Consider the following 18,817-nt stretch of genomic DNA (forward strand, 5'->3'; position numbering starts at 1 on the left):
CCATCACATCCATACAACTTGTCACCTAATTCACTCCTAATGGTCAACTATCTCTGAAGGGAAATGGAAATGTGGTAGCCCCACTATCAATAGCACAACCATCTCAACGGTCAGCTAGTCTCCTCCTTCACTTTCATAGTGTACACTCCGGAGTGGAATCCCACTATGAGTTTCAGATTGATACTTTGGCCACCATCCCTGGGCAACTTCTCCCCTCCTCTCCAGATTGTCCCACCCTCCCTCCCGCTCTTCCTCGTCTTCACAGACAAGGAGAACCTAAGAGTTCGTCCTGCTGCACTATTGCCCCTGGCATGTACTTCTCATCACATCTGAAGCCACTAATTGCTCTCTTTGTCACTTCTATCTTGCATCTCTCTTCTTCGCTGCTCTTTGAAATTTTCTCCACGTCCCTCCTCCTTATACTTATCCTGGTTTTTGGTTCAGTACTGTCCTTGATGCAGCCCCTTTTTTGGTGCTTTATAATATTTTTGGTCGTCGTCCTTAAGAGCCTCCTAAGCAGTTCCTCGATGCCCCTCTTCTGCTTTCTTTTGATCTTCTATCCAACTGCGCCTAGCTGTCCACTAGTCCTTTCCCTAGGCTTCCTCTGGCTTTCCAGTTACCTCTATGACTTTCTTTTTCAGATTCTCTGGTCTCAACCCCTTCATTGAAGGCCCTTCTAAGGCTGACTCGAAATGCTGATCCAATCTGTCTAGCTAAGTACTCAAACCCAATCCCACCAATCGCCAACAGTTTCCTTCTTGATAGTCCAAAGGCAAGAAATTTGCTCATGTAAGTCTCCTCTCCCCCGTTCGGTTTGGATTATTTATGTTTCTTTGCTAATAAGCAATCCTTTTTGAACCTCTTCCGAGTTCCGGATGGGCTCCTTCCTGTACGCCACTGATACCATGCCAGAGCTTTCCTTCCATGAACAGATCCGTGCTAGCTTGTCAATTTTTCATCTCTTAATCCCTGTTGACAGCGATTTTACTTATGTAACGCTGTCCACTTATGTAGATCCAGCCATGGCCATCTTCAACCCTAACAAAGATGGGCATCTTCAACTTCCTCCCACCTTCGTATCCTTCCGTTACCCCCGGTACCTGCGCAATAAGCCTTTCCCATTCCTCGTTTAATTATAGTTTTCTGCCCAAGTCCCCGCGGTCCTCCTCCGCACGTTGTATCTCGAGCGATTCCTGTCATTCTATATTCTCCTTCTCCCCTTTCAAACATCATGCACTCGTCGACGCTGATTATTCTTCTCTTTCTTTTCTCCAAAAATCTTGCCACTTCCCTCATTATTCCCCCCTCCTGCCTTCAAAAATCAGCACCCTGACGCTGAAAATCAGCCCCCTCGACGCCTCTGAAAATCACAACCTCGACAGCTGAAAATCAGGCACCTCGACGATCAGTTCCCCGATCTCATCTTCCTCTCTACGAAAGTGGCTCTAGAAATGGCATGTCTTGTCCTCTCCCTCAAGGATCTCTGGCTGCCGGATTCCTCCTTCCCCCGAAGCGGGTTTGGATTTCCTCCCGCCCTGGTCGCCGACAGCTCTCTTGCTTCCAACGCCGTCGGATTCGTCTTCATCTCAAGTAATTTTTTCATTCATCTCTTCCATCGCCGCGAAACCTCCCTTCCAACTTTCATTGTTGGCGGTATTTAAGGATATTTTTCCTCATAATCTACTGTTTTTATATTTGGCCAAATTCGCTTAGGACTCAATTCTCTTGTCCAGCCATTTTTCTTTACGAATTCACAAGAAATCTTCCTCCGTAAGCAAATAACCCTCGCTTATATATTTTTGCATATTTCAAGCCGCCGATGGTCCCAACATCGATGCCTCTGATACCAATTGATTAGACAAAACACTTGATTTTCCAAGTTTTCTCACCAAATACCAAGTTTAATCCAATGTAAGACTGCTGTTGCACAGCAGAAAAACAGCCAAAAACCAGTAGGAAAGCAGGGAAAATTGAGAAAATCATTAGAATAATACCTTTTTGTTTTTTTTAATTTTACTTTGTTTAAAGTTGGGGGCCAAACGAGAAAATAGCAAGATTCAATCGATCCTCAATTCGAGGATTGGATCGATCTCTTCCCAAATTCTAGACCCGCTTTTAGAGCCCATTAAGAAAACCGAAATCTACGAGTTTATCTCAAATTTTTCAGCCAAATTCAAATACTCAAAACCCTAGAATATAAACATTTATTTAATGCATACAAACAAAAGGTATATCCGCTAACGAACAGTCCTACATTCAAATTTCCCTCTTAAATCTCCCCAAAAATGCTTTCCTATTGGCCTCCGCACGTTCGTATGCTTCGCTCGTCATCCCAGCGGGCGGAAAGAAACTTCCGCCCTGTTTGTGCCTGAGCGTCCCGCCTGACCGCTACCGGCCAGTGGACCGGTTCTTAACAGTATTCATGTTTAAAAAAATAAATTTATGTTCATAGAACAGACCCATCTAACATGCATAGTTATCATAATGAAAATCCCATTAACTCAGTGAAATGTTATCAGGTGGAACTTATGCTTTCAGTATCCTCACAAAACTACATGCCCTTGAATTGTATGGCGACTTTTCAGTCATTGGTGGCCAGCAGCAATTGCCATCCATGTCGACATCAAGAGTTCTTCAGATGTGGAAAGGGACACACTTTGTGGTTACGTTTAATTTGCTCTAACTAGCAATAAGTAGTTACCCAACTGATTGTTTCAATTCAATAATGCTGTCACACACCTTCTTTGTTAACAGCTTTACCTTTAATAGTTTGTCCCCAATTTCATCACTGTTTGCTGGAAATGTTAGTTCAGTATTCAAGCACTGCTCTTTATTCTTAGTGTTTAGCTTCTTCGAACACACTCTATTAAATTTTTGAATTTTGTTTTGGAGTCCTTCTTACTGACATATGCATATCAATTTTTTTGCTTGAATGCTGTTATTAAATTCCTTCATGGCATTTAGCATGGGAATCTCTCAATGTACTTCTTCAGCAATAATTAGTTTATCTGCCAAGTCTTTCATATATATATATTATATATTATATTATATATATCATATATATAATATATATATATATTTTTTTTTTTTTTATTAAATATAATATATATATATGGATGGCCTCTTTCTTGCCTTGTTGTTTCCCTTTGAGATGCAATATGATCATATGATCATCCTCAGGTCTAGTTAGACTCCACGCTGTATGTTTTCCATTTCTTTATGTAGATCGCTTAAATTAGTACCATTCAAGATAAAAGCTCAAATAGTCACTAACATATTATATGAATGTTATTTATAATTTGTTTAGGTTGTTAGAAAAAACATGGATTGCTAGAGAGCTGCAAAAAGAACACAACTAGTAGTAATAGTGAAATACTCAAAAATTTATATATTCAAAAATAAAGTGAGAAATCAGAGTCTGTATGCCCTTCAATGTCATGTTTATTTTTAATATTTCCTTCTTTGTTTAATACCGATTATTTAGTTCATTTGGCTAGTTAATACTTCATGGTAATTCTCCATCCTTATACTGTCCACACTTTCAATTTTTGACATTTTATTTTATTTTTGTTTGCTAGTAACTTTTGACAAGATCTAATCATTGTTGGTTCATCTGCCAATTGTCTAATCGTGAGAGGAAGTCCATATGAGCCCTTTTGAAGTTCTTAATGCAATAGCACAGGTCTTTACTGCTCTTTTCCACCTATAAGAAACATTTTTTATTCTTCTGATCGTGACTAATATCTGGAAAATTTCGCTTCTAGTATACTACTTTTATAAGTCTTTATTTAATTATATATATATATATATATATATATATATATATAATATAAATTAATATTATATATATATTATTATAGGCTGCTTAGTGTGGGATATAACTATGCAAATTTTGTGGATAACACAAAGTTTTTCCTTTCCTGGGCATTGTATTTTCATGCATTGCCAAAGTTTTCATTCGAAATGTTGAATTTGTGAAGGATTCATGCTATATTACACAATAGAGCTGTTAAATAGATGAATATCGGACTTGGTAATGCAGTTGATGTTCTAAATGAAGTAGATATTTTGCGTTAGTTAATTTGTTCATGTAGTTGGGCTCTTCTTTTTAAAGTTTGGTCATTCATTGGAATATTTATTTGGTCCTATAATGCATTTCAAAATGTGTTTTCGGAAAAACTTGCCTTACAATTGTTGCTTTGTTATTTATAACATATTTAACATTTAAAACTCTGCTCCTCTGTATAATCGTGGGTCATCTTTAATTTCTTGTTCAACAATTCTCCTTTGGTTTATGTTGGAATGACTATAGCTTTTTTTAGAACAGTTGATGGATTAAATTTTCTGGTTGTCATGGTCACAGTAGCAGGTCAGGGTTAGAACACATTACAAGTTTGCATCTTAAATACTATTTGTGGCTACATACTAATTTTATGACAAATGGTTGATCAACTCTCTTAGGAATAAACCCAAAAAAAAAAAAGGGAATAGAAAGTTTTATTTATGTTGTGTTCAAACTGATAACATGGATTTCATATTTGTAATTGTAGTACAACTCACTTCTTAGGAATAAAATATGGTGAGAAAGTTATTCAAGGCGTCTGCCTTGAGGTACACCCCACCATGAGGTGCCCAGAAACCATTACGAGGCTTACGCCCAGAAACCAGTGAGGATTGCATTTTTTTTGTGTTTGAGACGATGCCTCAAATCAATACTGATTAAAACAAAATCTTTTGTTGTATCATATATCTACATTATGTTATATCCTATTTTAAATATTTAGGTTAGAATTGTTAGAGTAGAGAGAGAGAGAGAGAGGTTGTAGTTCGGAACGTAGTAAGTGAAAGGGGAGTGATGAGTGGCACAAAGCAGGGAAAAGTGGGAGATTTGTGAGTTGGGAGGGTTTTGACTACCATGTGAGTGAGATTTGTCACTGCATTGTGGATCTTGATCCTCATAGTTTATTTTATGGTTTAATTTACTTTTCTTATGGTGTAATTTTGTGATTTACGTTGATGTACCAAGTTAATCTATGGTTTATGCCATATTTAGGAAATTTTTTTAATTCTATGAGTTCTTTTAATTTCTTTTTATTTGAGGCTTTAAAAAAAATCTCAGTTCCTGAATAAACAATTAGCAAATCTTGGAAATATGAATGCTGGTTAGATTTGCTTCCAATACCTTTCTGACAGCGATACAGATAAGTTATAATCTTTATAATGACAAATAAGGTATTAGCCTTTAAGACCAGCTGTTCAATTGATAACCAATAAACCTATTTAATACATCATCAACACCTAGAATTAGGAGATTACGCCGTTAAGTGAAAGCAGGAGCATTCCTTTCCACGGCAGTATGAGGAGTTTTCCTGATGTGGCAGCTGCAGGTATTCATTGAATTCCTTTTGAGAAAAACCAGAAATCAACTAAAGTATATTAATTCGGACTTGCTGCATTTTTATTCACAATTGCGTAATGATGTTTTTTAGGAATGAAACTTATCCTTAAGTTTGTGTTATTTTGTATACTTTTTTGATTAGCCATGTACCGGGGACCTTAAATCAATTATGTGATCCAACTTCTGTTCTATTTTTAATTCTGGTTTTCAATTTTGTTCATCTCTAAGGTGACTTCCTATGCTCATAAGGCTGGATGCATCATATCAATGATAAATGCGCTGACGCTTCTTCTGAAACAACATCTATTTTTGAGTTTTGCAGTGCCATCATTTTGAACAGTGGAAATTCTAGCATACATATTGATGTTGTCATCGACCCTTTAAGTGCTTCAGGGCAAAAACTTGCTCCGCTTCTTCTTCTACTTTGGAAACGTATACAGCCAAGCATGAGAATTGTACTTAATCCAATGGTAAGCTTCAGCCCTTAAGTATTATTAAATTATGTGGATTTGCTATTCATGCATATCTCTGAGCACAGCCTGCATTAGTTAAATGCTAAGATTATGCATCCCTTGCCCTATTATTGGAGTAATGTGACCTAATCAATATTTGTAATATTAAGGAGTGTTTTGTTTTCCCATTGATCTTACCCATGTTAGTCTGTTCAATGTAACCAATTTGCTAGTTGACGGCATTTATTTTCTGCACTTTAATAATTTAAAAGTATCTATTCATTATTAAACAGTTGCATCCTTTTATGAACAAAAGCTTTTTTTTTTCCTCTTTTTTTTTTCAATCTTATACCTTTCTCAAGAGCAGAGTTTCCTGTGCTAAGGAATTAAATTGACTTAGAAAGTTTGTAGCAATCTCAGTCTTTTTATTCAAAACTTGTTCTGTTCCACCTAGGGGTTTGTTTTGTTCGATCCTCTGTGTTGTTTTCTGAGCAATTGATTTTGTTATTAATGGTCATTCCTTTCATAAGGAGTTTTTTGAACAAGTGGACCTATCATGATTTTGAGAGCTCGCTTGCGAGTACAGAGTCCCCTCACTACTATGAAAAGCTCACTTGAATACTCCAAATTCTGAAGAACACACTCAATGAGATGAACTGAGAACAAAAATATACTAAATGGGCTTCTAGTTATAATTGAAAAAATGATCACCTATAGGGCCCACTCGAAGTAAAATGGAAAGTCATGTGCATGTTCCAAAGAACAACATATTTATTTGTGCAGCTGCTACATCAGACTCTTGGACATATCAAATAGTTCCGTGAACACGAATTGCCTTCAAACAAAATGGAACTGTCCAACTTGTGCACGTCACGAGTTGTATGTGAATATATTGTACGTTTATGAATGAACAACTCACCCCATAAATAATTTTTTTTTAATATTAGAAAGTAGTGCTTTATGCATCCTCGCATGATTATTTCGACATAAATAATTTTTTTTAATATTAGAAAGTAGTGCTTTATGCATCCTCACATGATTATTTCGACAAGAGATGTACGATACATCAAATCTTCATAAGTAGTTTTGTCTGTGCGTTCACTATATGAATTGTGAAGGCACAAAATGACGTGCTTTGTGAAAACGCAAAAATGGACATGCAAATATAATGAGAAGCATCCAAGCGCACTGGAGATCATGCAAGTATGTAGGTGCATTGTATAATTGCACTGGGGAACATCCAAAATGAATTGTACAAATGCACCATGAGAACATGTTAGTATGACTAGCAAATGCATCAAAAAGCATGCTTGTCACATCAAATCACCTAAAACAAACTTTGCCCGCATGTGTTCTAATAAATGTGTATACATCCAAATTTGGAGTTTTGAATGTTGCACGAGCAAAAATTGAAAGTGAACCCAAACTCTTCTTTCTTTGAAGAGCATGTAATTGCTATGTAAAATTTATAATCATTCTTAAATAAGCAAACTCTCTTTTTAAAATCAAATATATTGGCATGTACTACAAGGAACATACTAAATGCTCAAATTTAATGTTCGAGAATGTTGCACGGATTGAAAGTAATGTCAAAATAAACTTTGCCTCCTTGAGAAGCATGCAAATTTTAAATTACACAAGCTTCTTTTAAAGTTAAATTTATCAATTGATAATCATGTTTTAAGCAAGTCGCTTTGCTTATAGGCAGAGGTGTGATCCTCATATTTCAAGTTCAATCGTCCTTTGTGTAAGAATTGGAGTCTATGAACTTTAGAAATTCACTCCAAAATATTTTTGGGAGAGTTTTAGTGAATGTTCCGGGTCAAAATTTCAGAATGCAAATTATATTTAAGATAAAACTCAACCAAGATATTTTATTTTTATTTACAAGAACTTTATTATATGATTTTAAATGTTCATAGGCGTAAACTTCCATGGTTAATTTCCCTCTTGATGATGAGAGAACTTTTGATTAAGGTTAGTCATTAAATAGACACTATGTATTCATTGTATAGTAATATTAAGTTGGTGTAGGGTTTAAAATTTATCACCCTGAACTTACATAAGATGGATGAGAATGATGACATATCCAATCAAGATCCAGTGGTTCTTTCGTCTTGGGTGGTTATTATCCCTAGTCTACTTAATCAGCGGAGGTAGTTGATTGAACATGATCTAAGGATCTTTGATGGTAACCATTAGTTACTTCTTCTAAGGGAACCTTGTAGACTTGGCGTGGATTTTTTTCTAAAGAGACAAATTCAAGTTGACCTTAACTAAAAGAGGAGTTCGTGCCCTATCAAGTATTCTCTATGATTCCTTATCAAGTTGTTGGGAAACATAAATACTTTGGTTGTGATCATAATATAATAGTGACATTTTATGACAAAACTACTTGAACAAAGGGTCTCAATTACAAGTGTTTATCTGTGGTATCATTTGGCGATTGCACCATCTATTAGATGGCATATGCCACTTCTTTGCTAGTGAGAGATTGTTTGAAAGCGAGTCATAACAATACATTTGATAAGACACTTGCTCTTTGTAAGTTGATATTATTCTTTAATTTCACTTTTGACAAATGTTTGTTGACGGTGGGTGGGTTTTATTTTAACTTTTATAAGCAATGTTAGGCTTTCTCACCACACCAAAAAAAGCGTGTATAATTGGTTCCATAGGACACAGTGGTCGGGGGTCTTCTATCTACCCACATTTGGAAAGATATGTATGTGTTTTCGTGTACTTGCTTAGAACTGCAATGATTTTATTTATTGTTAAGAAAGACATGCATAGGTACTTAAATTTTCATTGTTGTGTTAATAAAAGTGCGTACAAAGCCTACTCGTCGCTTTACAAACATCGCTTATGAGTTCCCCAGCCATGTTACGAAAAGAGTACATGGTTTCCGCTTATTGTACCGAATGCATCACATTTAGGATTTTGGAGATTTTGAATATTTGACAGTTTATAATTTCATGCGTCAAGTAGTGAAAAGAGAACAATGAGGAATTTGCAGGGTGATAACACTTTTTTTTTTTTTTTGAAATTTACTTCTCTTTTCTCTTTTTTTGTTGTTTCTTTTTAGATTTCTCTGATTAGAGGGAGGAAAGAAGAGAGGAGATAGAGAGAGAGAGTGGGGGCTAAAGATAGTTAGTTTACTCTCTATTTTGGTAAGGGAGGGGAGATTTTTAGAGAGATATAGAAGTTAAAGAATGGTTTGGGATCTTTGTTTAGAGAGGGAAATTTAGGGAGAAAGTTGAGAGGCCTGGAGAGAGATTTTCTCTCTGTTTTAGAGAGGAGCAGAGGGATTGATGGCTAGAGAGAGGACAATTTCTTTTTGTTTAAAGAGGGAGAGAAGAGAGGAGAGAGAGTTATAGATAAAAAATTATATAGGGAGAGTGGAAAAAGAAAGATGGAGAGAGGATTTCTCTCTGATTAGAGAAGAAAAGAAAGAAAAGTTGCATATGAGGTTTGGCTGGTCGTTAGTTTAGGGAGCAGAGATGGAGTATCAATGATTAAGCACAAATTTCAACGCTCGGTGATGCGGGCAAGAATCCGGGGGATGGGAGACCCGAGGACCTCCGACCACAAAAATAGGGTAAACAGCCTTGACTAGATAAAAGAAAAGGACTCCTACGTAATTAAACGAACAAACTCTTACATTTCAAATAAAAGAAAGACTTATAAATCAAAAAGACTTACAAAAAATGACTTAAAAACTTTGAACTCTTCTTAAACTTGACTCTAATAAAGGACACCCTAAACTTGCTTTACTTTTGAGAAGAGGGATACAGATGGGGTGGTCACTTGCGGAGAGACGAAAGAGGTTAGAAGCGGAGAAGAAGGGTGGAAAGAGCTCGCAAAATTTCCAAATAGGTGGAAGAAGGTGGACAAAGCTCACAAGCTTTTCCAAGAAAAAACCCGCAGGTTTACATTTTCAAAAATTTATATATATATCTCTTTAAAATATTACATAACCCCTCATATTTATAGGTATGAAAGGGGGAATACAAACAGCCACACAAATTGAATTCCCATAGGAATCCAAACATCACAAGCCACGGAAAATCCCCTTGCTTTTCACGGGAAAACAGCCCGACCAGGGAACCAAAGAAGCATCTACGGGAACCAAAGAGGCCCGCACATAACCAAGGCGCCAACAGACTTGGAAAGGCCCCCAGCTCGGAAAACCAGCAGCCCACCATGGGAACCAAGGAGCCAAGGCATGCAAACAGTCAACCCGTGGAAGCCAAGGAGCCAAGGCACGGGAAAACAAACAACCTTGGGATTCCAAAATGGCTTTTGGAATCCCAAAGGACAACTTAAATTTAAAACATAAAAAAATATAATAAAAATTACATTAATTAAGATAATTAATGAACTTAAAACTTAGCTAATAATGAGCTAACCCTTAGTTCAATAAATGAACTAAAGACCAGCTCATAAATGAGCTAAATTCCAGCTCAAAATTTATTGAGCTTGTAAGCCCAAGGGAAGTCAAAACCAACTTATTTTGGGTTTGAGTTGACCCCCCTGCCTACATCAGACTCCCCTTCTTGAGAACTCATCTCCCGATGAGTTAGCTTTTGCTTTCTTTGGAAGAGATGAAGACGGAGCATCCAACTCTTTAATATTTTCTTCATATTTCTTCAGGATCTCTTCTTGTTCTTTCAGAAATTGATCTTGTAAACGCTGTTTCTTCTTCATATACCTTTCTGTACATAAGTGCATCCAAGATTGAAGTTTGTACAGTTCATACAGCAAAGGATTTGTCGATTCAGATGGAATCCATTTATCCATAGGATCTTCAATTTCATCTGACTTGCTTTCTTCAATTTTTTTGTCTTTTTCCATTTTTTAAAAGAAAGACTCAACAAACAAGACTCAAAAGACTCAACCTAAAAAACTTAGACTCACAAGATTCACAAAACTTACAACAAGACTTGACTTGACAAACCAAAACAAGATTTGACAAACCAACCTAGGACTTCCTAACTTGCTCTGATACCAAATGATGTGGGCAAGAATCGGGGGATGGGGGACCCGAGGACCTCTGCCCACAAAAATAGGGTAAACAGCCTTGACTAGATAAAAGAAAAGGACTCCTACGTAATTAAACGAACTAACTCTTACATTTCAAATAAAAGAAAGACTTAGAAATCAAAAAGACTTACAAACAACGACTTAAAAACTTTGAACTCTTCTTAAACTTGACTCTAATAAAGGACACCCTGAACTTACTTTACTTTTGAGAAGAGGGATACATATGGGGTGATCACTTGCGGAGAGACAAAAGAGGTTAGAAGCCGAGAAAAAGGGTGGAAAGAGCTCGCAAGATTTCCAAAGAGGTGGAAGAAGAAGGTTGACAAAGCTCGCAAGATTTTCCAAGAAGAAACCCGCAGGTTTACATTTCCAAAAATTCATATATATCTCTTTAAAACATTACATAACCCCTCATATTTATAGGTATGAAAGGGGGAATACAAACAGCCACACAAATTTTATTCCCATAGGAATCCAAACATCACAAGCCACCGAAAAGCCCCCTGCTTTTCAAGGGAAAACAGCCCGGCCAGGGAACCGAAGAAGCAGCCACGGGAACCAAAGAGGCCCGCACAGAACCGAGGCGCCAACAAACGCGGAAAGGCCCCCAGCTCGGAAAACCAGCAGTCCACCGTGGGAACCAAGGAGCCAAGGCATGCAAACAGCCAACCCGTGGAAGCCAAGGCATGCAAACAACCTTGGGATTCCAAAAGCCATTTTGGAATCCCAATGGACAACTTAAATTTAAAACATAAAAAACTATAATAAAAATTACATTAATTAAGATAACTAATGAACTTAAAACTTAGCTAATAATGAGCTAACCCTTAGTTCAATAAATGAACTAAAGACCAGCTCATAAATGAGCTAAATTCCAGCTCAAAATTTATTGAGCTTGTAAGCCCAAGGGAAGTCAAAACCAACTTATTTTGGGTTTGAGTTGACCCCCCCCTGCCTACATCAACATGCAATTAATGTAAAGTGCACAGGTTGTAGCAATACACCTGAAAGGCATAATGGTCAGTTTAACTTTCAAGGAGAAGATCCAGGACAGAGAATTGAGAAAGTATAAAAAGAGTTGGAAAGTACAGAATCTCGAAACAAAGCATACTAAAAGCAGCAACAACAACAACATTAAGCCTTTATCCCACTACGTGGTGGTCGGCTACATGAATCCTTTTTCGCTTACATCAGACTCCCCTTCTTGAGAACCCATCTCCCGATGAGTTAGCTTTTGCTTTCTTTGGAGGAGGTGAAGACGGAGCATCCAACTCTTTGATCTTTTCTTCATATTTCTTCAGGATCTCTTATTGTTCTTTCATAAATTGATCTTGTAAACGATGTTTCTTCTTCATATACCTTTCTGTACATAAGTGTATCCAAGATTGAAGTTTGTACAGTTCATACAACAAAGGATTTGTCGATTCAGATGGAATCCATCTATCCATAGGATCTTCAATTTCATCTGACTTGCTTTTTTCAAATTTTTTTTTCTTTTTCCATTTTTTAAATGAAAGACTCAACAAACAAGACTCAAAAGACTCAACCTAAAAAATTTAGACTCACAAGATTCACAAAACTTACAACAAGACTTGACTTGACAAACCAACCTAGGACTTCTTAACTTGCTTGATACCAAATGATGCGGGCAAGAATCCGGGGGATGGGGGACCCGAGGACCTCCGCCCACAAAAATAGGGTAAACGGCCTTGACTAGATAAAAGAAAAGGACTCCTACGTAATTAAACGAACAAACTCTTACATTTCAAATAAAAGAAAGACTTAGAAATCAAAAAGACTTACATACAACGACTTAAAAACTTTGAACTCTTCTTAAACTTGACTCTAATAAAGGACACCCTGAACTTACTTTACTTTTGAGAAGAGGGATACAGTTGGGGTGGTCACTTGCGGAGAGACGAAAGAGGTTAGAAGCCGAGAAGAAGGGTGGAAAGAGCTCGCAAGATTTCCAAAGAGGTGGAGGAAGAAGGTGGACAAAGCTTCGAGCTTTTCCAAGAAGAAACCCGCAGGTTTACATTTCAAAAAATTCATATATATCTCTTTAAAACATTACATAACCCCTCATATTTATAGGTATGAAAGGGGGAATACAAACAGCCGCAAAATTTTATTCCCATAGGAATCCAAACATCACAAGCCACGGAAAAGCCCCCTGCTTTTCACGGGAAAACAGCCCGACCAGGGAACCGAAGAAGCAGCCACGGGAACCAAAGAGGCCCACACAGAACCGAGGCGCCAACAAACACGGAAAGGCCCCCAGCTCGGAAAACCAGCAGCCCATCGTGGGAACCAAGGAGCCAAGACATGCAAACAGCCAACCCGTGGAAGCCAAGGCACGGGAAAACAAACAACCTTGGGATTCCAAAAGCCATTTTGGAATCCCAAGGGATAACTTAAATTTAAAGCATAAAAAACTATAATAAAAATTACATTAATTAAGATAACTAATGAACTTAAAACTTAGCTAATAATGAGCTAACCCTTAGTTCAATAAATGAACTAAAGACCAGCTCATAAATAAGCTAAATTCCAGCTCAAAGTTTATTGAGCTTGTAAGCCCAAGGGAAGTCAAAACCAACTTATTTTGGGTTTGAGTTGACCCCCCCCCCCCCACATCAACATGCAATTAATGTAAAGCTGCCTACATCACTCGGGATGCATCAGCGCAGTTTGTTTTGCAAATGAGTGATGTTTGGGTGACTTTGCGCACTGTTCCATCCATTGTCCTTTATTTTTTTACCACATTCGCTCTAAATGTTGCATTTAATGTATCCATAGTCTATCATTTTCTTGGAAATTTTAACATTCCAGAGGCAATTGTGTGATCTATTTTATGAATGTATTACATTTGGACAATCTTGCGCAATATTGCATTTGCAGACTATCAATTTTCGCCGTCGTTTGATCAACTTAAGCATGGACGATGTTCCTTTCATAATTTTAGTGCTTCTAACGTGTTGACGTAGTCTGTATTGCAAATGAGCAACATTTGAGTGGTTTTGACTATGATCGAGATTATTCAAATTTGTTTCATGCAATGTCGCGTAAGTTGGTCTTCATTCTCGTCGCTCATGTTCAAATTGTTCATGGAGCGTATATATAGGTCAATAGAGTCAACGATATTTGAATTTCTTTGAAGATGCCCAAACAATAAATTTTAAATGGTTAATTGTAAATCATTATCTCACAAATGAACATGCGATTGTACAACCTGTGAAGATATTTCGTTTTACATTCACACTAGGCCTTCAATACATTCTAGGAAGAAAATTCATTACAAAAGTACGAACTCTCTTGAGTTTGTGGCTCATTTGATTACTCATAAAGTTAATACTTGAACCCAATTTTATGTTAACAAGAAGAATGAGTTAAAAATGTTCAAATAACAAAATAAGATCATTTAAATACTCTGATGGTTGTTGTCTTGAAAGTGAATCTTAACCTAAATGGATTATCTTTAAAATGCCTCCAAATCTTAGAGCAAATTATTGTGGGATTCAAATTTTACAAAATAATAAAAAACCAATGAAAATGATGATATTTAAGCGAAATATATCACTTTATAGCTTAAAAGAAAAATTCATCCGCTATCTACGACCCTTTGTTGAGAGTACTAAATTTAAGAATAACATCGGTTCACAAATGACCAATGCATTGTCGAGTGTACGATTCATTCTCAAATGATTTCTTGTTAGTAAGGATGTGAAACATGTACTCTAACAATGATTTTAGTGCCAAATGACATCACAAGTAAACGGTTTTTAACAGAGCCCTCTAATCAAATAGTTTTGTCGCAAAATGTCACAATTAAATTATGATCACGTCCAAAATTCCCTAATGGTTAAAAAATAATTGAGTAATAAATCATAGGGTGCACTTGATAGGGCACAAGGCCCTTTATTAGCTATTACAATCAACTTAAATTTATCTCTTTAGATAAAAATTCATCCAAGGTCTAGAAAGTTTTTTTGGGAATAAACAACTAATGGCTGCTGATAAGGGTTTAGTCAAGTGGGTCGACTACCTAAGTATACAAAAAATCATGACAACCCAGGATAATTAAACCATAGAATCTTGATCGGATTCTTCATCTTTTTCCCCACCATCTATTTTAAGTTGTAAGTGTTGAATTTTGCAACCATATACCAAATTGCTTATACTATGAGCTAAGTATTTAGTTTCTAATGACTAGTTTTAATCAAAATTTCTCTTTTGTTATCGGGAAAGATAATTAACTATAAGGGCTTAAATTTATGATAAACATGGAATCATATCATAAACTCTTATAAATGAGGGTAAAATCTTTAGGTAGTGTCTTATTTACAACCTAATTTGTTTTTCAAAAATTTAGACTAGAACCACCTAAACTCACAGTAGATCCAGGACACAAAATTCAGAGCCCATAGAGCATTATGAAAAATGCAACCACTAACACAAATTTTCATGCTTTATTCCTATGATAATACTTTTTTATATTTGTTATTTGTAAGTGCTTCATAAACCATCCTGCGGCATAGCAACATGTGTGAACATGATGTGCTAAGTGGTTTTAAAATTTTAAATGAAACAGATTCACTCAAATTCTAAAGATGTAATTTTCACACATTTTACTAGCCTACTCCACTAACAGCCAAGCTAGATTAAAGTGGTTGTCGTTCTGTTAACTAGTGTTCAATGATCATCCCTTTTTGGTTAACAGAAAAGCATCACTAATGTTAGTTTTTAGTCAACTAGTGATGATACATGTATGTCAACTATTTTGATATTTTGCAGAGTTCTCTCGTTGATCTTCCTTTGAAAAACTACTACAGATTTGTAATTCCATCGATGGTATTTCTATTCAACCCTTATTACTAAAAATATCTGATTGTTTTTTTATATTTATATTCTGAAGTGTCATTTTTATCTGCAGGATGATTTTAGCTCAATTGATCATTCAGTCAATGGCCCTAAAGCTTTTTTTGCAAACATGCCATTGTCCAAAACCCTCACAATGAATCTTGATGTCCCTGAGCCATGGCTTGTTGAACCAATCATTGCAATGTAAGTTACTATGGGATCGGATTTCATTTTATTTGTCTACATGCTCTATTTTTCTTGTGTCTTTTTATCTTCCTTATATGAAGGCCTCTTATAATGTTATGTGTGTTCCTAGACATGACCTTGACAATATACTGCTCGAGAATCTTGGTGACACAAGGACATTACTGGCGGTTTTTGAACTTGAAGCGCTTCTTCTAACTGGTCAGTAGTTGTATCTCTTAATAGTAGTGATTTTAGTCAGTGTTATATGAGCTTAAAGTAAAATGTCGCACTTTTTGTAGGACACTGTTCTGAGAAGGATCATGATCCACCTCGAGGCCTTCAGTTGATTCTTGGCACCCGGCAAATGCCTCACTTAGTGGACACACTTGTCATGGGTAATTTGGGTTACTGGCAAATGAAAGTTTCACCTGGTGTATGGTACCTTCAACTAGCTCCTGGTAGGAGTGCAGATCTCTATGTTATGAAGAAAAACGAAGGAGAAAAATCCTCTCTTTCCAAAGATATAATAATCAATGATTTAAGGGGCAAGCTTGTACGCCTAGAAGTAGAGAAACAAAGGGGAAAGGAACATGTTGAACTATTAAGCGGCTCTGATGACCCTCTTAAGAACAAGAAAGTATGTCTATATATATTCTTCTGAATGTATAATTATTCAGGCACTTGTATGCTGGGCAATGTGAAACCTTTTTACTCCTTCAGGATGATCATACTGGTTGGAATGCTAACCTACTAAAGTGGGCTTCTGGTTTTATTGCTGGTAATGGTCTCTCGAGGAAGAGAAATGAGAATTCTTCAGTAAGTAACAATATTGCTTTTTCTCCTAAATTCTATGGCAAGCTTCTTTTAATGTCTATTATTTTTTAAGCTTGATATTTTAAGTTCAAACTTCTAGGTATATTTATGTTTTATGCCGTTTTGCTCTGCACCTTTTTCCTCCTGCTTTGTGTACTTATTTTTTAGTTTCTTGGCTATAAGTTTTGCCTAATATTTTGAAAAAAAATAAAATCAAACAAACCAACCCAGATGTGACTTAATTTCATTGTCCTCCTAAAATCAAGCAAATTGCTTGGACCCAACTGCAAATTGCTTTAAAAATAGAATTGAACTGCTAAATGCCTTGCCTGAATTTCACGTACTTCAGAAACTTTGATCAGCTTTTTCCATTGATACCTATACTTATTTGGGCGGGGAAGTGGCATTGGGGATACTTACGCACACATTCGTATACATTAGGCCTTGAATCAAAGACCTTATGGCTTGAACAAAAGCACCCAACTATTAGGTCAAGATGGGCTGCACGATATGTGTACTTTTTTACTTCATCTGAAGACTGTTGAAATAGATTTTTTTTTTTTTAAGTTTGTTTGTGTTTTCTGATCAATTATTATGTATATATGCATTTTTGTGAATGAACTCAAGAGATGAATTCTACTGCTTAAACTTTCAAGAAACATTACTTGCGATAATTGCTTTGTTTCTTTCTAATTTTCTGGGCAACTATGCTAGGATAACAAGAAGATTATAAGACATGGAGAAACAATAAATATATTCTCAGTTGCATCTGGCCATTTGTAAGTATGAATGGTATCTAATATCTCTCTAAACTATTACTCCAAATAGAGTTTTCTACTAATTGAAGGCTATTATTTGCCGTTGGAATTATATTCTTTTGTTTTCCAGGTATGAACGCTTTCTTAAAATCATGATACTAAGTGTTCTTAAGAACACTCGAAGGCCAGTGAAGTTTTGGTTCATCAAGAACTACCTTTCTCCTCAGTTTAAAGTATATGGTCTTTTTTTCTTTAGCAAGTTTTTTAATAAAAATGGATTGTTACCTTTTTTGTATGTTCACATTTTTTGTTTACATTCTATGTAGGACGTAATACCCCACATGGCACAGGAATATGGATTTGAGTATGAACTCATCACATACAAGTGGCCTACATGGTTACATAAACAGAAAGAGAAACAACGAATAATATGGGCCTACAAAATCTTATTTCTTGATGTAATTTTTCCGATTTCTCTGAAGAAGGTACTTGTGCTCTTTGTTACAGTGGTTCTCATCAAAATGATATGAAATTCACACTTCTTGTAATGTCTAACTGGGATAGTTGGGGCGTAATTTTTGACGTTATTCTTGTACATCTATGCAGGTAATATTTGTCGATGCTGATCAAATTGTAAGAACAGATATGGGAATACTGTATGACATGGATCTGAAAGGGAAGCCCCTTGCTTATACACCCTTCTGTGACAACAATAAAGATATGGATGGATACCGTTTCTGGAGACAAGTCAGTGTTATAAATGTTCATTATATTTCTGTATGGCAACCTTTTCTTTATTTTTTCCCAATTTCTAATCACATGATTGTTTTAACTATGAAGGGTTTTTGGAAGGACCATTTACGTGGAAGGCCATATCATATAAGGTGCAAAAATTTTTATCTTATATCCTTAGCAGATGATATATATCTTTTTTATTATAACCTTTCTAATATAATTTTTTCTATTTTCCATCAGCGCTCTGTATGTTGTTGATTTGGTGAAATTTAGGCAAATGGCAGCAGGAGACACGCTAAGGGTATATTATGAGACCCTTAGTAAAGACCCAAATAGCCTTTCCAATCTTGACCAGGTGATATACATCTATCTTTTCTTTCTGAACCTGATGCTCACTATGTCTATTCAAATTGAGCATTTGGAAATAGAAATATTATTTAGCTTGGAAGAAATATTTTAATAATTTGACAAAGCTTTCTCCATCTTTTGGTATTTTTTGATATAATTCTTTCTAGTAAAAGCGGCTATTATATACCATGACTATCTGATTGTTTTCCATTTTTTATTGTTTG

The 18,817-nt window shown here is 36.1% G+C and overlaps 1 protein-coding gene across 1 annotated transcript in view; it reads left to right on the forward strand.

The window, feature by feature from the left end:
* LOC110096211 (UDP-glucose:glycoprotein glucosyltransferase) overlaps nt 1–18,817 on the forward strand; it is a gene marked incomplete in the record, with an annotated part of 101,782 nt that overhangs the window by 81,151 nt on the left and 1,814 nt on the right. Inside the window, 12 exon segments of the mRNA XM_028692688.1 lie at nt 5,721–5,868; nt 15,688–15,744; nt 15,827–15,957; nt 16,070–16,158; nt 16,239–16,576; nt 16,660–16,755; nt 17,467–17,531; nt 17,641–17,743; nt 17,837–17,995; nt 18,117–18,257; nt 18,351–18,394; nt 18,486–18,600. Coding sequence (XP_028548521.1) covers nt 5,721–5,868; nt 15,688–15,744; nt 15,827–15,957; nt 16,070–16,158; nt 16,239–16,576; nt 16,660–16,755; nt 17,467–17,531; nt 17,641–17,743; nt 17,837–17,995; nt 18,117–18,257; nt 18,351–18,394; nt 18,486–18,600 — 1,486 coding nt within the window.

This window comes from Dendrobium catenatum, unplaced genomic scaffold, assembly GCF_001605985.2.
Source record: "Dendrobium catenatum unplaced genomic scaffold, ASM160598v2 fragScaff_scaffold_156, whole genome shotgun sequence".
In the NCBI taxonomy this organism is placed as follows: domain Eukaryota; kingdom Viridiplantae; phylum Streptophyta; class Magnoliopsida; order Asparagales; family Orchidaceae; genus Dendrobium; species Dendrobium catenatum.